Source organism: Dendropsophus ebraccatus, chromosome 8 (genome assembly GCF_027789765.1).
Source record: "Dendropsophus ebraccatus isolate aDenEbr1 chromosome 8, aDenEbr1.pat, whole genome shotgun sequence".
Taxonomy (NCBI): Eukaryota; Metazoa; Chordata; class Amphibia; order Anura; family Hylidae; genus Dendropsophus; species Dendropsophus ebraccatus.
This window is the reverse complement of record NC_091461.1, coordinates 118991581-119014245: the sequence shown is the minus strand read 5'-3', so window position 1 is coordinate 119014245 and position 22665 is coordinate 118991581. Positions and strand designations below refer to the sequence as shown.

Genomic DNA, 22665 nt, shown 5'->3' with positions numbered 1-22665 from the left:
GTCTGGCTCAGAGTATGTGAGTTGGGAAAGGGTGCTGCTTGATACTGAGGGTCTGTTCACACAGAAAGATTATCTGCCGAAGATTTGAAGCCAAAGCCAGGAATGGATTTGAAAAGAGGAGAAATCTCAGGCTTTCCTTTATGACCTGATCTCTGTTTATAGTTTATTTCTGGCTTTGACTTCAAATCTTTGGCAGATAATCTGTCAAATAATCTTTCTGTGTAAATGGACCCTAATGGTGCGTTTACACAGGCAGATTTATCTGACAGATTTTTTAAGCCAAAGCCAGGAACAGACCATAAACAGGGAACGGGTCATGAAGGAAACACTGAGATTTCTCATTTTTTCAAATCCATTCCTGGTTTTGGCTTCTAAAATCTGTCAGATAAATCTGCCTGTGTAAACACACCATAATGGATTTTTGAAGCCAAATCCAGGAATGGATTTGTAAAGAGGAGAAATCTCAGTCTTTCATTTGTGACCTGTTCTCTGTTTATAGTCCATTCCTGGCTGTGGCTTCAAAAATCTGTCAGATAAATCTCTCTGTGTAAACACACCATAAGGGTCCGTTTACACACACAGATTATCTGACAGATTTTTGCAGCCAAAGCCAGGAATGGACTAAAACAAGGAACAGGTTATAAAGGAAAGACTGAGATTTCTTTTTTTTTAAATCTATTTCTGGTTTTGTCAGATAATCTGTGTGTGTAAATGGACCCTAATGCTGGGTTTACAACGATAATTCGCCAAATCGAACGAGTAAAGATTTTAAAGCACCGATTTGGTTTTTATAACGATCAGCGTTTAGATGGAGAAAAATCGTTAGAAGATTCATAAGAAAAATCGTTATTGCCATCGTTTTTAAGATCGCTTAAATCATTTACATAGGGTGAATCTCTGAAAGACTGTTTACACAAAGCGATTTGCGAATTTTTAGCGAACGACGAACGATGATTTAAGAACATGTTAAAAAATCTAAATGAACCATTTTTCACTCATCGCTTGATCGTTTGCTGTCTTTACATGGAACGATTATCGCTCAATGCGATCGTTTTTGCGAAAATTCGCCAGATAATTGTTCCGTGTAAATGTAGCATAAGGCAGCTGCAACAAACCCTGATCTGCTGAATATTATTTGTTTTGTTATTTTGCTTAAAATAAAGAAGAAGCATTTATTTATTTATTTTTTTTGCTATCACTAAATGACATTTCTTTCTTTTTGTGACCTCAACAAATTCCACACCTCATCAGTGCTCGCCTTCAATATCTCTTACAGAAACGTATTTAATTTTTTATTTTTTTATTTTTGTATATTTTGTTTTAACATCCCTTCAAGGGACAAAATATACAAAAATTTGAATGAAAAAATGCAATAGGCTAAGGCTAGGTTCACACTGCGTTTTCAGCATCCGTTTAACGCATCCGTTTTTTGCAAAAAACGCATGAAAAACGGATTGCAAAAAACGGATTCATTTGTGTGCATCCGTTTTTCCATTGACTTCCATTATAAAAAAAACGGATCCGTTTTTTTTGGCGGACCAAAACGGACCAAAAAACGTTGCTGACCCTATTTTTCTGGACGTTAAAAAAAACGGATCCGTTAAACGGATGCTGAAAACGCAGTGTGAACCTAGCCTAAGTGGGCACCTTCCACTTTGCTGAGCAGGGGCACCTGGTAAGTGCTCGCATCTCCCATTGACTTCAATGGAGTTTGTTACGCGCGATGAGCACTCAAGCACTGAAAAATACTACTAAGTTCTTGTTCAACACTATTCTTGATCATGCAACCTGCACGAATGTAACCCCAAGTATATTGTCACTCCTCTCCATGTTCAACAGATCTTAAATACCAAAATCTGCTACCCGATTCCCTTTAAGCTATCTTCCATCAAACCCAAGATACCTGTCTGAACCCAATCAGAACCAAAACCAGTATGGCAACAATATAGGTTTACGATGTAGCCCGATGCTTTATAACTTTATAATTTGTGTCATAAACCAGTATAAATTGCCACATATTCAAAAACTGTACATGTTTCCCCGTTTCCAGTATCTGTTGACAGAAATTATACAAGATTCATTACTCATAGATTAATATGTATCCAGAAGCTCACGGCCAAGCGTTTCGCTGGCTGATAAATCAAGCATTAGATGTATGCTTATGTTGTACAGACTTAACTCACTGGAGAATGCTTGGCTTGCAAGACAGAGAATCCCTCGACTTGGAAAGCAGCGGGACTATAGCTGTGATGGATAAATGTGCAATGCGAGACCTCAACCACTACTGTAGGATCCATGTTTCTGGCAAAAGTATCATAGCAAGGCTTAAGGAGTTGTGAGAGTCTTTAACATCTCAGGGCTCTTCTCACTGACTTGTATATTATACTTCTACTGTGGGATAAAGTATAATCAATATGAGAATAATAAGTACATATAAAATCCCTCCACTGCATAAACTTTTCATTTTTCCATCAACATAGCTATATGAGAGCTTGTTTTTTGTGGGGCAAGTTGCTTTTTTGGGGGGGATCCACTCCTTATCGTTTCACTAGTTAATTTATGAACACCAATTTTTTACTGTCCATTTTTAATTTAAAAGGGTTGTCTTGGGAGCAAAAGAGGACTGAAGCCCTCTTCTCCCTGGTGCTGACATGACTCCATGTCTCGGAAGTGTTCCATCTAAGACGTGTGGGGGTGAGTCCCGATTATTACATGCAGGGCACAACCATGCTGGCAAACGGTGTCCAATAGATGTGGGTGACACTCAGCAGCTATTGGACGTCGCATGTGGGCTACCCCCCCCCCCCCCATATCTCGGAACCAGGGGAGGGGGGTGAAAAAGTTTAAGGGCTGGGGAGCGGAAGACTTTAGATGTTTCCTCTTGCCAGAAAAAGTTTAAGGGCTGGGGAGCGGAAGACTTTAGATGTTTCATCTTGCCAGACAACCCTTTAAATACATTACCATGACATACAAAACCTTAACAGGTTGCAATTAGAGATGATAATCTGTTCTGGTTTGTCCAAACCCAAACTCTTGGCATTTATTTACAGGTGGCAGAAAAAGTTGGATGCAACCCTAAGGCTGCCTAGAAAACATGGATACAGTTCTTCATGACTCCCTAGGGTTGCATCCAACTTGTTCAGCCACCAGTAATCAAATGCCAAGATTTTGGGTTCGAACGAACCAAAACATCTCTGTTTGCCATCCACATCACAACCACATGAACACACATGTAGTGTAAACAAATGGCAAACTTTTTTTCTAAGCTGGTCCTCTTAGCCCTCTCATCTCGGGATATATCAAGCCAACTTTTTTTAAGTATGGTAGAATGGAAAAAAAATGTAGCAACCTGCTTATCAACTCAGTCTGCTCTGTGCCACTCCTTCCTGCATCCAGTCCTGGGAAACTGGGAGAATTTACCCAGGACTGGATCCAGCTTTTCCCGTCACCCAGGGAAGAGCGACAGGGAGCGGAACAGAGTTGAAAGGAAGATGGCCGATAAGCCGCTTGCCGATCAGACAAAGCATTTTGCTTCATTTAGACAGAAAATGCGCTCATCTCTAATTATGATGATGCCAAATTAAGTTTTACTTCTTTTAGGGGAAAAAAGAAGTTTAGTCCATTGTTTAGTCCATTATGTCTTCATCCTTTTAACATCCATTCCTTATAACCTACTAGTGAATTGCTATTCTTGTTGGGTATCTGAGTACCAAAAGCCATAGCTAGGACTCAGGATAAGCGACTACTATAGGTGAAGCTGAGTTCTGCTGTCTTCTGACCAGCTGGCATTTCTTAGAAATAAGTATTGGGCCTCTTGACTGACACTTAAGATGGCCATTCAGTTGCAACCCCTCCGATCTAAAATTGTACCGATAACCTAAAAGGAACCTGTACTGATGACATCCTTTCCAAGTGATGACGTCAACCTTTATGCCTACTGACTAATGACATCATGCACTTGTGAAGAAACTTTTTACAAGAGTAAATTCACGTTAAGGTCATTTGTACATTAGATATATATCTATTAACCAAGGTGAAATGTATTATTTTTTAATATCGTGTCCCATTAGCGCAGTTTACTGGTCTCTACGTACTGTAGCGTACAATGGAAGCATTGTCACAGTGTGTTCATTGGAAGAGCAACAACAGCAGATCTTGGCTAAAGTTATCAAATGACTCCGTTCCTACAAAGCAGCGGCTTAAAGCGCCAATCATTGCAGAGCTACCACAAACTGTATAAACTTTAATTACAACTTTCAGTTTTCATTGGTGTGTAACTTGGCCCGGACGAAGGCTCGGAATTAAATTTGGCACAATTGTTTCTGTTTTAAGCCAGCGGAAATTTTCTTAATTAAAGAAAAGAGCCGAAGAAAACTCATTGGACCTTTTTTTTTTTTTTTTTTTTTGCTACAAGGTTTACAGTGTAAAATGTTTATTTTACTTTTCACAGAATCCTGTAAGACTAAGGGAAATAGACTCCTTGACCCATTACTTGTACTTGCCGTCTATGGCTTTAGCATGCACATTTTGGGTTACATTAAGGCTATAACATGCCTTGTGCGGAGGTTCATTGCTGCCATCTTGTTGAGATCACTACAATTAGAGGAGATGGAGCAGAACAAGAAGTGCACATCCATAACTCCATCTACTTAGGTGCCATATGATCATGATTGGCCTCCTGGCCCCTTTTGTCACTTTTTCCAACCATTGGTCCCATGAAATAAACTTTAAGTATAGTTGGCCTGAGGCTGTGGTGGGCTTGGACAAGTATAATCATGGTGCCCAAAATTGGTGTTAATTTGTAAAGTTCAGGTGAGTCAGTACATCTTCAGTTAAGAGTATGGCACTGGCCCCTTCCACTGGGTGAGGTACAAAACAGGCTAGCTGGCTGTGTGGCTTAGTCCCCGCACAACTGGAACTTATAGCGTATAGCTTCTTTCAGATATTAAACTGAGACACATAGACACCACATAGCCACCACATTACTATTCAACTGCCAACACAGAGGGGTGTTGAACCCCGAAGTAGAGTGTTGAAAACCAATGCTGATAGTATGACTTTTAATTAGGGGGTGGACCCTCTCCTCTCCTTAAAACCACTCCAACTACAACAAACACATATTATAAAATAAATGTATAAAACACAGCTTTTGGTGTGGAAATGGCCACAAATTATTTAAATCATAGGAGTCACAGACAAAATGCAAATTCATGAATACTGTGAGTTCCCCAGTTATTTGACATACAGCACCTAGTCAGACAGTGATAAAAGGGGGCAGCATATTGCAGCAGAGCTTTATAAGAGCACCAGTGACCTACTAAAATGCCTCACTCCTTACCATCATGCCTGCCCCCTCGGTGATGTTACCATTACAACATCTTTGAGGCTCAACCTGTTAACCATTAATGCTTTCAAGGCTTATTCTTTTCACCATCATGAGGTTTACACAGTGAACCCTTGACTCCCAAAGTGATCCTCCAGCACTCAGGAGAGGAAAAAACCCCTGTGGAGGAAACCTCATTGCTGAAGTTTTGCCCTTCTCGTTGGAGAATAAACACCAACCTGTAACTCACCAAAAAAACAGAAAATTGTACATGGTACTAGATATACAATGACAATTAAATCAATCAAATACATACAATAATTAATGCATCATTATACATGCAAAAGATTTATTGCTCATTATTTGCATTTACATCTTCTGAGCTCTGGAATAAGTGTTTGCTAAATAGTCAATGTAGGCGAAAGCTTTCTTACTGAAATGTATCCCGTCCTAAGTGTTTGGATAGGGTGATCTAATACATAGATATTTACAACTTAAAAAAATAAAAAAATAAAATAAATGGCCGTCTAAGCGTTCAACAGAACCTACAGTATCTTGATATATCGCCAAACAGAAAGAAGAAAAACAAACACATTTACTTTACAAAGTGGGTGGAAGAGTATCAAACTTTGGGGGAACCCATTTCCACAGCAGGTCCCCTGAAAAGAATACAATCTGTGCCGTCAGATTAAATCTGGTATTTATTTAACTCTGCACATGTTTCCAGAGGGAAAAAGTTCAACAGGATGTATAGATTTGTAGAGTTTTGTAAATGCCGCTTCTGAGGGACACAAAAGCTCCTTCAGTGCAAAAGTTGGCACAATGGGATAAAAGTGAATGAATGGCCGCCCAGCTGTCACACTATCAGCTTTGTCCGGTGTCTCGGGAGTGAAGGTATTTATTTGGACAACCATCAACCAAATGCAGCCCGTCAACATGGAGTGCAGCCTGTCAGCTGCCAAAAAGATGACATTAATGGTACATATTAACTACCCCACCTACAGTATTGTAAATTGGATCAATAGGTGACATCGGGGGTCAATAGATTTGCAACCAACTTGGCAAATCTCCACAATGTTGTCTTTGGTTGTTTTCTACTTACAGTTACTCAAGCTTTTGACCCTCTTATATAAGCTGCCAGTTTGCATCCAAACTGGTCAAATTCTTCATGGAACTGTCTTTCTTGGGGTTTCTATTGAACTCAAGCTTTTGACCCCCTACTTCAGTTATATTCTTAGATCAATTATTAGCATGTGCAGGATTGTGGTTGGGCAAGTGTTTTCATGAGCTGACCATGCCAAATCGTCATAAAACTGTATTCTTGGGGCTTCCATCCAATTTAAGTATGACTCCCATGGGCTCCCTTTAAAACCGACTATCAGCACATTCTCTTTGCAATATATGGGTTTTACGTACATTGTTGGACCACAAACACAACCTAGATTTGACGTTAAAGATGTATTTTACTTTTCCCCTATATTACTTTTCCCCTCTCCACAGGATAGGAGAAATGTAGGAGATCGCATGGTTCCGACCTCTGTAGCCTCCACCAATCTCCGTATCTGGCCCTGATGGCTCTCTTATGAGGTGCGGGTACGGCGCGTGACCCGTGGCTCTTTTCTTTCCTAAGAAGCCGACGGAAAGATTCGAGTACAGCTTTCTTCTGGTGTACTCAGATTTTTCCATCACTCCAGAAGCATGGGGTACAGATGTTGGACCCCCGCAATCTACTACTTTTTTTCCTATCCTGTGCATAGGGGGGGGGGATTTATTTTTCCTGGAATACTCCTTTAAGGATGATAAGGAGTGTTGAACGGAGGTGCCTAACTGTTTTTGGTTCAGCAACGTTTTCCGAAACCTGAACCTTAAGTTATACGCTGGGTTAGGGAAACCTGGAAAGCATGGATACAACCATAGGCTATGTTCACATGTAGTAAGAGAACGGAACAGCCGGTCTCTGAAAAGATCATCCCGGCCGGTACTGCAGTACTGGCCTGTTGATCTTTCGGGCTGCATCCGTGCGCGCCCGCATCAGAACTCCCCATAGCACACAATAGAGCAAGTCTCCGGAGCTGCTCTCTCTATTGTGTGAATTGACAGGGTTTCCTATGGCCGCTATTCATTGAACAGCGGCCGCAAAAAACTGACATATCAGTTGTTTGCGGCACCGCTAAGGGTCCCGGCTGGAGCGTTTACTATGTGTATACACTCCGGCCGGGATCCCAAACATGACAAGGTAACGTATCTTTTTGTAATAATCATGGCCATTGTGCAACGGGTGTGATTTTACAAAAAGGTACGTTGTCTGAACATAGCCATAGGCTGTTAAGATTTCTGAATGGACTAGATGGTCAGCAAAATCATCATTCTGCTTCTCTAAGTCCAATGATGTTACTCTCTCAGAATCTGTCGACTGGGCAAAATGTCTTCTAGTGTGTTGTAGGGACATGTCTACCAGTCAATGATCTCACCGAGACTTACACTAACCAAAGTAGCCTCTAAGAGCCTATTAATAGGGCCGCTAGAGAAGTTTTTATTTACGCCCTCTTGTGGCGAGACCCAGTGTCTAATGTGACCTCACCGGTAATCTGTTAGATATCTGTCTGAGATTATTTTTATGGCGGTGAGTGCATTATTACTTAAAAATATAAGTGTGCTCCAGAGTTAGTCCAGATTTCTTTATTTACAGCTATAGGAGGACCTCCTGGGACTTCAGAGCTATACTCCACATCTTTACCGAGACAACTTTACAAAGCATTACAATACTTGCCAGCTGTGTGCACCCAGGAGGATCTGCTCTACCTGAAGCCTTTTAGTTCCAGAAATCACCACTGTCGTATTTAAGTAGTAAGATTTCTGAAACATGCTTGTATACAATAAGGAGATGTGTGGGCTACAGCCGGCCTGAAACCATTGGCTTTGTTATTCACTTCAAGCATTAAGATGCATATTGACAAGCAAAGGTCGTTTCTTAATATGCTTACACAACAAGACTTTATGGTGGATCTCCATAGCACTGATATTGAACCTAGAGTTGAGAAAAATAAGGGGTGGCTGCTTAAGTTAGATGCAGCTCTAGAGAGTCCTGGAAAACATGGATACAGTCTATGGCCTATGGTTGTATCCATGTTTTCCAGGCAACCTTAAGGCTGCATCCAACTTCTGCAGCCACCTCTAATCAAATGCCTCACAGTCATGTTAAGACAAATAGGAGTATGCTCGATGTTCGCGCAACTTTATTTAATACTACAAAGTAAGGGTATGTGCACACTAAGGATTCTGAGCAGAAAACTTCAAGTGCATTCCGCTGAAGTTCCACCCATAGGCTTAATTCTATTGACATGTCAATTCTTTGGGTGGACGGGGGAATCTACCTGAGCAAAGAATGTAGCCTATGTGGCGGGTGGCAGAATCTGCTTGAAGTTCTCCACTCAGAATCTGTGCACATACCCTAAGTTAGAAACTCATATGGGGACATTTATGAAAGTTACGGCAGGAGCGTACTCCAGGGTGAAGGCCCAGATTTACCCTATCTCCCTGGTGTATGCCTGCCGTATCCCCTACTCATCCGATGGGCGGACAAGGCGGGGAAGAGGCGTGGCCTCCTCCAGCATCTCATTTATCCTGGTTCAGGCATATGGCCGGATTCACTAAGAGGCGTGCACCACTTAGTGAACTCAGCCAGCGAAAAGGGTTCAGAGCCTAATTAAAGAAAGTTGTACAGCGGTCTTGATAAATCCCCCCCTTAGACCCTACATATAACCACATAACATTTTGATAAAATCACAGTACTCCAGACAGCCCCTCCATTCACATACCTACCCATAGCTAAAGTTTTCAAACCTAAGCGCTAAGTTGTCACAAAGGAACATTTTTGCAAATTGATGTCATTCATAAAGTAGATTTACTGTCTTGCCCTGGTCTTGCTCAGTCTGTAATGTAAATATGTGTTTCACTCATCTCGGTTCTCAAACTATTTATGTATGTGTGAAGAGAGGGGGGCGTCTAAGTGGAGCATTGCAGTTCTGTGAACGTTGTCTATCAACCATGACTGGGTGGTAATTGTTACCATTTGCATTCCTCCACTGTGTGAGCTGCACCCTGAGCCTACAGCATGTCGGAGACCACTCGCGAATGGAGATCCCATAGACTGTAGCACCATAGAGTCGTTCACCGTTCATCATTTAAAGGGTCTTTGTTTTTTTGACTCGATTGAAGTCCGTCTTGCAGATTTCTACCATCTGTCCGGCTCCGTAGAAAGTGTTTTTGTAAAAAAATGTTTATTTCATTGTTGCCCTAAATGAAATCTATTACTGCGCTGAGGTTTTCAAGTATGACAAGTTTATAGGAAGATTTAGCTATGGAGCCTTTGAATCTGTATTTTTGCTATTTATAAGCAATGACGCACAGAATGACGTATTGCACATTTGTTAAATTATATCTTGCAATCTTCTAAAGTAATAAGAGAAAGAAAGGAATAAAGGAATTAAAGTTAATAGTTTGCAGCGCACTCATGAAGACAACTCCTGTCCACATGCTCGGTTAGGACATATGGACATCATAGGCTCAGGACCTCCCTGTATGTTTCAGAATAGAAAGTTGTTGTAAACAAAGGCTGCACTTACATCATCCTGGGGACGGTCTATATGGCTGCCATGGAATATTAGATTTCCTTTGCAGCTACTATAGCTCACCCTGGTTTTCTGGATCTCTGCATAGTGCATAGGATCTGTAAGGGCCCCATTACACATGGGGATTAGTGGACAATACTATTATGTGTAATAGGGTTAGCGATCAGCGGATGCACAAGCAAATGAATTGAGACTATTTGACCTGCTGGAAAATCATCAGATTCACATCTCCCTATTAGAGATGAATGAACCCCAAGCACGCTCAGGTACATGGGAAAACATGGATACAGCCATGCAGATACATTTTTGGTCACATCACAACTAGAAAAATGCTTAATTAAAAAGTGATCAAAAAGTCGATAAAAAGTGCAGATCGTGGTGGAAAAGTTATGCCTCGTTTTTAAAGTTGAAATTTTTTAAAAGCAGTAAAATAAAGTTAAAGTTATATAAAGTTGCCTATTATTGTAATCTCAAAGCGTAAATTAATTTAGTTTTGTGCTGGTAGAAAATAAGAGACCAAATGCAGGGAGTCCTGGCCAGTACTGAGTTGTTGTTTTTTTTGTAGCTCTTAAAACTCTCTAAACTCTCTAAAAGATTTTGAAATATCCCATTAGGGAATTCCATTTGAATAGAAGAAGAAGTCTCCCATGTATTGACCACAACATATAATGGCTGCAAAGACCATCGTTTACTGTGGAAGACCTACACAAAAACACATTGCCTATGTTCTCAGATCTCTGCTTCTCTTTTTCCTAGGTTCCTTTGACCTCCCAACTTCACAGCACCTACCTACTCAGCTCAGTGATTGGCTGAACAGGCCAGTTCCTGTGGGGTCAGGATGTCACAAGAGCCCATAAGGATCAGAGATCAGGGCATAATCAAGATTGTTGGCATGGCAGGTGTCAGTAATGGCAGGTGAAGACAAGACACCCGACAGTGGGCCCTGAATCTGACCCCACCCACTGTCACCTGCCTACTTGCCTCGGTCGACCCTAAGCGGTCGCGGACAACCACGAAGACAATCCCTATGCTGTATACGTCCAAAACATAAAACGCAGACAGACAGACAAACACAATGCGGGGAGTAAACTAGCCGAGTCAGAAACCAAACGAGCAACGCAGTACAAAATCGGAACCGAACGGAGAGTCAGGGGTCAGGCAAAAGGTCAGAATCCAGGCAAGACAATAGAGGAAGGATAGGGCAGAATACAAGGGACTGGGGAGCTGGGATCAGAGACAACTAATAGCCAGCGACTAGAGGCTGGCACTGACAACACTTTATACTGGATCAGGAGCCCGGACCAAAGGCTGATTGGTCCGGCCTCCTGAATCCAGACACATAGCAGCTGGTGCACTGCAGGATGAGTGGCAGAGAGATCCGTCACTCAGCCTGAGTCCAACAGCACTCAGCTGCTCGGCCGGGCGACGCTCACTGACGCGAGACTCGCTGCTCCCCTGGTTACTAGGGACGCCGTCGGGTCTCCGTGACGTCACCCGGCCCTGCCGAGGAGGGCGGCGCTGCGCTCCAGCCGGGCCAGATGACGCTGGAGCGCGGTCAGGTAAGTTACTGACAGCAGGTGTTGGGGATCAGAGGAGGTAAGTAGAGCTTGTTTATTAATTTTTTGCCACCCTCAGCATGGAAACTATGCACAGATGACCCCTTTAACAACACAGTGAAGATAAGGGGGGTATCAAGCTAAAAAGTAAAAATTTTTTGTCGAAAATGGGAAGATAAATATTTTATCAAATGCCTGTTTTGCGAATAAATTTTCGTATCTGGCCATTAAATGCCTGTTGCACAAAAGGGGTGGGGAGGAGTGTCACAGTGGGGGAGTGGACTCTGGGTCCGTTTGATCTATCATTTTTCATCCAGAGAAATGATAAGGAAACCTATGCCAGTGCACTGGTGCGCACAGTATTTATGTAGAGCAGTGCGCCTCTACATAAATCTGCAAAGACTCGGCGATGTGGGGACATTTTTAAGCACGAGGCAAAAAAGGCCAGACTTAATAAATTTCACCCCAAGAGTCAAAAATCAACAGATCGTAGAGACTTTCTTACAACCACTGTACTACATACTTGCCAATGGTTCAGATTTTGGTGGGACATGCTTATGAACCGGACCACAAAAGAGATAAGTTTATCTGAAACCAACTCAAAATGACTGTTTAGGGTCATTGTAGGCCATTTGGGGGGGGCATCCCAGGGTCGTCCTGTTCTGGGGCTCAAAGGTCTTAATAATAGTCAAAATAATTGATTGACTTTACTTTTTTTATGGTATTAAAGTTTTTATTGATTGTCCATTATTTTCATGGAATTATTTGACGAAATTATTGACTAAACATTTCTTCCATTGACGGGACTCTCGGTTGTTCCAAACAAGTTTACATTACTTACCCATTTTACATCGGTCAATGAGCAGCTTAAGCAGTGGGTGTTAATACCTCAATCTCAGAATTTGTAAAAGATCGGCCTGAAAAGCAGAATTACGTATTTTACGTTTAAAGAGAAACCACAGAAGGTTTACATTAGACGTGACATGTAGGTGCGCAAAATGTGAGCTCCATCTACGAGGCTCTATAAACCTGTTTGGGGTTTTTATGGTTGTAAGTGGCGAGAACGTCTGATTTGTGTCATATAAATACAGCGAGATGAAGTGTTTCGATCTAGACAGATGTCATAATAACTCGACTTATATTTTCATTTTTGCTCTTAGTAATGCGCATTAAAGCACTCCCAATGATGTGTTATTGTACTGACATCACTTGCTGTGTGAGAACAAGTGATACATTATAGACAAGCTTTTGATCCTTTCGTCTGGTAGACTATGGTATGCATGACAAAATAGAGCTTGCGGAGCACACCTAATATCACACGTGATCTATCCGCAAAGCAGCTTAGGCGAGGACTGAAGTCGTGTTCTGTGGAGCCTTTTCATAGCACGACTCAAAATTAACCCATAAATTTAGACCATATTGTACAATTCCTGCTCCTCAATTTAATTTCTTTGTCAAAGTATGGCATAGGGGTAGGTAATGGACATAAAACTGGTGGGAAAAAAAGTTGGATCAATAGAAGACACCACAATCAGATGATTTCTTAAAGGATTTATTGCACAAAATGATGCAAAGATTTCTTCTTCAGGTTAGCACTTACCTGAAGAAGAAATCATTACGATTTCGAAACCCGTTTTTTTGTCTGTTTTGCTCTGATGGTAAAGTCAACCAGCTAGGATCACGGGCAGCCGTAAAAGACTCTATTCCATTGGTTATTGATCCTTACAAGGTGTTGTTCCCTCAGTACAACACCTTCAGGGTTTCTTCCAACCAATTCAGTCAAGATCTTGGGTTTTGCACATGAGCAATGTCTCCTTTTGTTATAGGGGTAGGTAAGGTAGTCTGACATTGTGTTCTACGTAGGATTTGTGATTGCTTTGTCTGCCCAATTGCCAAACAGCTTTGAAAAGGCTTTACCGCCTTTACAGTGACAGCTCTTTCCACCGCTCTAGTCTTAAGAACCCTTGACCGAAGAGTACATCAGTCTGCACAGGGAAAAATAATGCCAAAAACAGAGACCCCCTTAAATGTTCCCCAATAGACATGTCAAAATCTTTGATCCATTAGAGTCTCTACCAATCTCTAGTTAGAAAGGAGAAGCACATAGCTATGAAATTGACTTCCTGTCTAACTCCATGACTTTTGAATATCACATAGAGCTGAGATAGGCGACCTTCAGCCCTCCAGCTATTGCAAAACTACAATTCCTATCATGCCCGGGCAGCCAAAGCTTTAGCTGGAGAGCCACAGGTTCCCCATCCCTGACATAGAGAAACAAATCATTTTGCGGTCTGTATTTTCAATTGCACCAAACCGCAACAAAAGTTAATATTAATGTTGGTAGGAAACATATATTTATGTGTTTTTAATGAATACATGTTTTCCCCCTCATTTTTAGCTCAAAAACAGACACCATCGGTGAAGACCAGTCGACCGATGCCCCTTCGTTGAAGTATTTTGACCATATGCCCTCCACGTCATCCTTCCCCAACGACCCCGATGATGAGATGCTGCCACCGCACCTCCTTTTACCAGACAGTATTAGTCAATTAGAAGAATTTGGGAAGCAGAACAATTGGCACAGGAAGCACCACAGAAGCCAACGCAGGCGGCAGTTCAATGACCTCTGGGTCAGGTTGGATGACAGGTTTGTAACTTTTCTGCATTCCATTAAAAGTGGAAGTCAAGTCAGCAAGATTTTGACATCCAAGCTCATTCGTCATGAATCCGTACATCCTCTGAGAGTTCTCAAGTTTTAGGAAATAGTCTCATATTTAGTGCACAAGTTTTGGTTTTCTCAATGTAGGCGATAATGTTTCATACCATGAAGAATTAGTAGAGCAGGTAGCACCTTGGGGAAGCTTTGGTGGGTGTTCTTGTAAGAGACCACCAAAGAAGGCATATGAATGTGTGGTGGATGCTTGGGTGGGTAGACAAAAAGTTGCTGTCATGAGTCCATGGGATGTCAGGAAGAAATTGTTGATACAAGTCTGCAAATCTAAGGAGCATTGTTGGAGAAGAGGAATCTGTTATGAAGTAACAGGAACGTAGAGACTGTTGTAACACATAGTATGGAGCTTTCCTCCTCTGTTTGTTAGGATTAGGCTTGACTTGACTGGTGAAAAAGTGTTAAAATAATTCCTAAAGGACGGAAGTGAAAATATTCCTAAACTTTATGTTCATGTTATGGAGAAGAGCAAATTTCACACAATTTTTGGGGGGTTCATTTAGATAGAATCGTTGATAATCAAAAGGGCCCTAATATCCCTGAAAAGTCTTAAATGACTACTAGTAGTAGTGGTAGTACAGTATAGACCATGATGGACAAGGCAGGAGATGTGCAACTGTGTAGGGTAGTAGCAGTAACCACAGGTAGGCTCTTTTTTACTTTCTATGTATATTAAAGTGTATTTAAATGCGTGGCCGCCATCTTGGACTGGGTTTGTTACGTACTTTCTTTCCCCCCAAAGTTCGTAACGAATGTCAGTGTGTGAAGCTCATCTCTAATTACAACTGTAACAAACAAGACATTATGAAGCGCCGGGTCTTCATGTTCTAGTATGGAGCCCAGTTTGATTATGGCTGTGTGAGCCCCTTCCTCTACAGTTGCCACAATTTACATTATACATTGCAGTGACCGTGCTAGGTTCATTCCTGAGGAGATACAGTAATTTCATCTCTATAGGCTCTATTCGGTAGCAGCTATGAACTGTAGATCGCACGGGCAATTTACAAAGAATTCGGACAAATATTATTAACCTCGCTTCCATTGACATCACCGGCAGTCATCGGAAACCACTGGTTGTGCAAATATTTCTTCACTCTTTCATTCTAAAGTCGTTTCTCCGTCATGTCTTCCTGACCGGTGAGATGCCCCCGCTCTTCTGTTTTGCCATTTAATCACATGGCGTTTTCGACTCGGTTGAGAATATCTAAATGTTGCCATTACAACTAAACATTTAATTTCCTCTGACTGCATCTGAAAGGTAAATTTCCCCGTATGAATCAGATCTGTTTCCATAACAGAGAGATGGAATGCGATACCTTTTCATTAACATAGGAAAATAATTTCCTCTTGAAAGCCAGACGGCACGACTCGAACCGGGGGTTTGCGGTGAGCTCATTCCTCGCCATATGGCAGATATGACGCTTTACATTTTCTGCATCAATCTGATGTTTTTTCTCCTTAAAACAACAAGTGTTAAGTGAGTTACTGGACTTATTCGTTTTGGAAGATTTTACATAGATCTGATCCATACACAAGAGGTAAGATACAGTGCCACAAAAAGTATCAACCCCCCCCCCCCCCCCTCCTTTTTTATGCAGTATTTTATCTATCGACTGTAAGAAGCCTTCGTAGTGTTCTGAGCAGGTGCTGTATGAGTTTTTCATCTAGGCTTCCTTGCTCGTAGTTTAGGGGAGAAATATTGTACAGTACGGTATCCATCCAGAAGGTTTTTCTTAAATCTATATATGGAGGCTATTTTATAAGTCTCCATTGAATTCTATTGAATTTTGCACCAATATGGCATCTTATGCTGTCTTTCACAGTGTTGCATCCAAAAATACTAGATGCAAGTATAAGGCATGACATAGAAGTTCAAGAAACGTTATAAGATAAACTGCATTAAAAGCCTGGTCGTTGACTCTCTTAGCTCCTACATGTATAGTGGATGACACTCCTTATGCAGAGAGTGCTGGATAACTCCATATAGTGATAGTTGCATCCTGTGGTAGACAGAGGTGGGAGCTACCTCTACCATCAGATGTAGAGATGACCACAATTACAGTATGCTCAAGTCGGCTCATTCGGCATTTGAATACCAATGGCTGAAAAAGTTGGATGCAGCCCTAGGGAGTTTGCGAAAAACATGGATACAACCTATGGCCTATGGCTATATCCATGTTAACAGGCTTCCTATGGGCTGCATCCAACTTTTTGACCACTGGTATTTAAATGCTGATAGGACATAGGAATTGCGCTAATCTCTAATCAGATCACCCCACCGTCTTGTAACAAGAAGCATGCGTAACTCACATGCTCCCCTACACAAGGAATGTGTGTTTTGTTCGGTCGGAGTCTACCTACTAGAACTGGTGGGTAGAAGGGCATAGCTGAATGCTGCTTTTTCCTAATCTCTGCACACATGATCCAAGAAGACATAGACATGTAATATGAGGAAAGAGAGAGGGCACTTAGTGACTTCTCCCGACACATTCTAGCTACGCATTGGATTCTGAACACCCACACTTCAACCAATCAAATCTTTTGGCTTGTCCCTAGGACATGTCAAAAACTTTTTGAACACTCATGTCCCATAAAATTATAAGAAGGCCGTTGTTGATGCCATGATTTTATGTAGATGAATGGGTTCCACCTCTCCGATCTTGTCAGCAGCTTTTTCCAGCTCACATGTTTGCGTTCTCCATACTCAATGAATTACACAACTCGGACACATGTGTCAAACTGAATCAAACTCTTGACAGTCTTTTGCCATTTTATGTAATAAATTCTGATCATTTGACTCGTTTTCTTCTGGTAACAAAGCTACCTCTCATCATATCAGCTATATATTAGATGAGAACAAGGACGAGGGTAATCGCTTCCATTTGGCTAAAGTACTTTCAGCTGAGGTTGATTTTTTTTGTTTTGTTTTTTTAAGTCCAAGATTTTTCTCTTTATTTTTACAGTGGAAAATATTTGAGCAATAGTTTCTATCACCATCAATTTCTGCAATTTTTTCTGACTTGCCCCCACTTTGGATGGCGACTGATCTTAGAGAGAGTCCAACCAGCCCACATGTTTGCCTTAGATATCAAACGGAAAAAAAATATAAACACATGTAGGCCAAGCAAAGCACAGAGAACGAACAGTCCGAGAGCTGAAATCACAAATGGTACAAAGTGAAATTATGAAGAGTCCAAGAATAACTCAGTGATCATGTCTATGGAAGCAAAAGTATAGCGGGAAAGCAAAAAGACCCGTACCTGATCTGCCAGCTGCCCCTTCCCCTCCAGTGGATACATAGATTTCTTTCTCACCTCTACCTGAACTGAGCTAAGCTATCAGTTCTCCATTGGGTGTGGCATTTGACTACTGGTGACTGAAGAAGTTGGATGTAGCCCCAAGGAGTACTAGAAAACATGATACAGCCATAGGTCATAGGCTGTATCCATGTTTTCCGTAGAGCTGCATCCAACATCTTCAGTCACCATCTTCTTCTACCAGCAATAGATGAAAATACCCCTCTGATATAGCCTACAGAAAGTAAGGATAGACCTAAGTGTAGATTACCATATGGAGCCTCACTATGAAATAACATTTTTAGGGTAGTGCTTAGGTTGAGGCTCCCATTGTATCCATGGCCTTCTACAACATACAAATCTATCTATGTCTTGTCAGTGTTGTCTGTAGGACCTGAGTGACCAAAAGCTGGAGGACAGACCATTCATTGTGAATTGAGTCATCGGAGACCATTACAACTACGTAGACACAAATTTAAAATTGTTATCGGATCAACTGGATAATGGATAACTGCCTTTTTTTGTTTGGAGGGAGACATTGTTTCAGGCCCTTTTTACCTTATTGTATGTCTGTTAACATGTTTGAATAAGTTACTATGTGAAGTCATTTGCCGATATAATAGGAAGACCTTTATAATCATAACAGCCTGGACTAGGCTCCTATAGAGTTTACACTTTTGTACCAATGCAACATAATGTCCAATGGGTACTGCCACATTGTACAACTGTCAGAATCATAATATCCCTTCTACTTTACCTCAAGGTGCCCATACACCTCCAATTGCCACCCTTGGCGCATTTGATCTGACCCCCTTCCCTCCATTGACTAAAAAGGAAGCTGCACATCTGGCAATGGTTTATCTCCAGGGAGAACAATAGGAAGGACTGTTAAAATTTTGCTTGCCTGGTCGTTTTTTCCTCTATCGTCTATTGGAGATGAGTTGGAAGGTTCCTATACACATAAGACCCAAAGTATCGGGTTTAGTCAATCTTTCTCTAACGTGTATGGTGCCATAAGACTTTTCGATATTTTCTCCTTTGCTCCTCAAGAGAACTTCATTTATATATGTTCACCTTTACAAAACAAAGAAACAAGACCTTAATTTCCATGTCAGCAGCACTAGCTCATAAGGTAAACTCAGAAACCATTGCATTACCTTAGGGGATCCCAAGAAGAAACGTCTTCTCCATACAATGGAAGACATTTAACAATGACATGTGCTATTCGTTTTCTTGCGTTGGGCCAGGGCAGCTGTGTGTTGACAGGTCTGGTTAGCTCTCTCTTGGCCTGTCTGGTGCAATGTAAATAACGTCTGCCTGTGTTTCTACTGCCGCTGTTCCTGTCCTCCAGATGATCGGCACCTCGTAGCTGTCCTCAATTAACCTCTTTTTAACATGGTGACATTACCCAGTGTTTATTTGTACCATCGGCAGGGTCCAGTCCGTAGAGTTTTCTCTTGTCCAAAATCATTTGTCCTGAGTAATCTGACTTTGTAACATCCCAAAGACAAGAGCGGCTTTGTTATGGGTGAGATAAAGTTTACAGTTTTTTCAACTTCCATTCCAGTTTGGAATTTAAAGATAACAGATAATTGATGTGACGTGAAAAATCTTACTGATTTTCTAACATTATATACTTTAAACTATGAGAGTGAAGACCCCCTTAATCCCCTAAGCACTTTCTATCACTCCTTTATTGTCCAATATTTTTTAGCCCAGAGGTCCAAAGCCATGTCTTCCTAAAAAGAAGTTTTGTCATCGGAAATTGGAGCTTTTGAGTGGATTCTATCCATGATAACATCAGCCCATGTTTGGCCACTACAGCTCCTGCTACCAATATCCACAAAATCTGATTGGGTGCTACCCTGTGCTAGATTGATTATATCAAAGATCTGATTATGTTCTATAGAGTTAAATTTACACTGGACTAGAGAGGTAATGGCCTTTGCAAGAACATACCAACCTACATTGGTGGTGATATTCAATATCTAGTCCAGTGTGGTCAGGTCCTATAATGATACATCCCAGTCTACATTGGCCCAAAGTGGTAATATTGCATATCTGGTCCCATGCACGTTCACATCTACAGTACACTGAGCTAGAGCTGTAGCATTGCTTATTTGGTCGTATATGAGAACCTCTCAGTCTATACTGGGAAAGAGTTGTGATATTGAATATCTGATCCAGTGTGGCTAAGTTCTATGGAACTACATCCCAATCTACATAGAGCTAGAGTGGTGACCTTGAAGATCTGATTCAGTGTGGTCATGTTCAATGAAAGTACATTCCATTCTACATTGGGCTAAAGTGTTGAATTTCTGATCCAACGTGTCCTACAAATATACATCCCAGCCTTACGGACCTAGAGTGATCCTATGCAAGAGCACAATCTACACTGAGCATGAGTCTTAGTATTGCATATTTGGTTCCCATGTTATTTTGTATCTGTTATCTTGATTCCCATGTTATCATGGTCAAAACAAGTATATCTTGGTCAATATTGGGTTAAGGTGCTAATATTGTGTATCTGTTTCCATGTGGTTGTGTCCTATTAAGAGATATTCCCATTTACATTGGGCTAGAGTAGTCATGTCCTTTGCAAGTACATCCCAATCTACACAGGGTTAGAGGGGTGATATGTCATATCTGGTCATGTCCTATCCACGTGACACTGAGCTTCAGTATTACGTATCTGGTCCTATGTGGTTATGCCCATTGTAAGTACATCCCAAAGCTGCTCCAGTCTAGAGTGGTAATGTTGCATAATTTGCCATATCTGATCATGTCCTATGCAGGTGCATCCCAATCTGGGCTAAAATGATAATATTAAATATCTGGTCCAGTGTGATCATGTTCTATGTTGGTACATCCCAATCTACACTGGGTTAGAGGGTTGATATTGAGTATCTAGTCTAGACCAGATGGATTACTGGCTTGAGCACCTATGCTTTCACCACTATTTGGGATTGATCGGCAACATGATGAGGCTATTGGGCACAGGGCCATGGTTTTGACCACACGTGTTCATTGCAATATAGGAACGCAGCCTTAAAGTAGGATGATACAGTTCATTTATTAACTAAAATTTCTTCTTTACTGACTTTCCACACAGTGCTGAGCGGCCGGGGTTAGAGGCGCTCTCCGGTATAATAAAATAGTTCCCTGTAGGATGTGAACACTGTTGACTTTGCACAGCTCAGTACAATCTCCTTGTAAACCCATTGCTCTGGGATGTTTGGGGAACGCTGAGTTTGTTACAGAGAAGACACTTTGCTGGTAATCTTCTTTTGAATCCTACCCAAGACCACCCAAACAATTTCCCTTAGCAAATGATTCCTGCTTTTAGCAATGGACTAGGAATTGCCTTTGTTTGGGATAAAGTAATGTCCATGGTTCTTGTTAGCATGACATCGTGCCGATCCTGGAAGAACAGTTTAAACATAATTGCATCTCTCATCCCGGACAGAGAGACGTCTTTAAGCGGTTACACATGGATTAGGGCGTGTTAGAGAATTCCTAATAGAGACGATAATGCATCGATGTGTAGTTAAGTCTACTTGACAGATTAAAAAGATTTGTCTAAACTAATAAAAAAGTCTTTGTAGGTGACGAGCTTTAGTCGAAATCACTTTTAATGGGTAAGTTCACCTCTGACCTTTTGTAAAGTTTGAAAAATATTGAATTAGGATGTTGGGGAGGTCAGAGAAGAGCCATACAAGTTGGGTATCTTAACCCATGTCTATCGGTGCCCCCGACAGCCTCCATAATCTTTATGGCTATGTTCACACGTAGTATGAGACCGGCTGTTCCATAATCCGGCCGGGTCACGGAACGGCCGGTCTCAGAGAAGATCATCCAGTACCGTCCGGAGGATCTCTAGCACCGCTGAGTTCTGATGCGGGCGCATCAGTGCATGCCCACATCAGAACTCCCCACTGCACATAATGGAGCGCGCGCCCGGAGCCGCTCGCTCCATAGTGTGCACTGACAGGGTTTTCTGCAGCCGCTATTCAATGAATAGCGGACGCAGAAAACTGACATGTTGGTTTTCTATGCCGCCGATAGGCCTGCAGCACAACGTAGGTTCCGTACCTATCACGGCTGTTGCAACAATGGCCGTGATTAGTACGGAACTTACGTTGTGTGAACATGGCCTATGTAGTGGCCAGGGGTGACCTTACTGCGGTTGCCGCGGGTGACGGTGGTACTCCGAGCAGTGTAAGGGGTGTTAAGGCCTTGGCCCCTGAAGCAGACTATCATGTAGATGATGTTCCTAGTTCCTTAACCTGGTTGCCGGGTAATAAGTAATCCATAGACACAGGCTTTTCAATGAACAGTGCTTTTTACTAGCAGGAACTTGTAAGTGACAGGATACAGTTCAGTAACAGGCAGACTTTTGGGCAGTCAGTGGACTAGCAAGCTTCTGGAGCTCCAGGGCAATAATGCATCTTTAGCGTCTTTAGTGTGTTGTGCTGCATGTATGCCGGCTGTGCAGGTGTGTGAGGAAGAGAAGACAGACCTGGTTTCTGTAGTATAATTGCGAGGTCCTGGAACTGGACCGGAGGACCCTGTGACAGGAAGCACGGACGTCTTCTGTAATATAACTGGGTTCCGGACACAGGATACTGAAGAGAGGTCCACAGCATGCAGAGGTTTGGACTTAGGTCTAGTCAGCTTCTCACATAGTGTGTGTGCAGACACTTAGATGCTGCCCTGGGTAATGCCAGGCTTCCACTGACCAGGGATCTGGAAGATTCCCTGTACAGGAGAATTAGCTCCACCCATTGATGACATGCCTCATCACATGCACCAATCGAGCTAGCTTGCTAGTGCTCTTTACCTCACAAGGAATGCTGGGGGACCAGCTTAAGGTGGTATACACCAAATTACCACTTTTACATTACCAATACAATACACTAAAGGGAGCATGGGACCGAGGAACAGACAGACAGCATATACCTGACTGGTATGTTACATACTCCCCCTCTTGAAATAAGCCGTCCTCGGCGCTCTGTGCAACACTTTCAGTAGCAAAGCAACACAATACTTGTGGAATGTAAATAAACGTTTGGACTCAGTCTCTGGTGAGCTACAGGAACAAGAGGAGTGTTCTTTCGGGAGAGTCTTTCTT

At 41.9% G+C, this 22665-nt stretch overlaps 1 protein-coding gene and 1 long non-coding RNA gene across 3 annotated transcripts in view; one reads left to right on the top strand and one right to left on the bottom strand.

Moving 5' to 3' along the window:
• The window catches only part of TRABD2B (TraB domain containing 2B), a 192080-nt gene that overhangs the window by 143256 nt on the left and 26159 nt on the right, over positions 1-22665 (top strand). The window contains exon 6 of the mRNA XM_069979484.1: positions 13909-14157. Within this exon, the coding sequence (XP_069835585.1) occupies positions 13909-14157 (249 nt within the window). The remainder of the gene's footprint in view (positions 1-13908; positions 14158-22665) is intronic.
• Positions 1-22665, bottom strand: part of LOC138798870 (uncharacterized) — a 35781-nt gene that overhangs the window by 5749 nt on the left and 7367 nt on the right. The window lies entirely within an intron of this gene.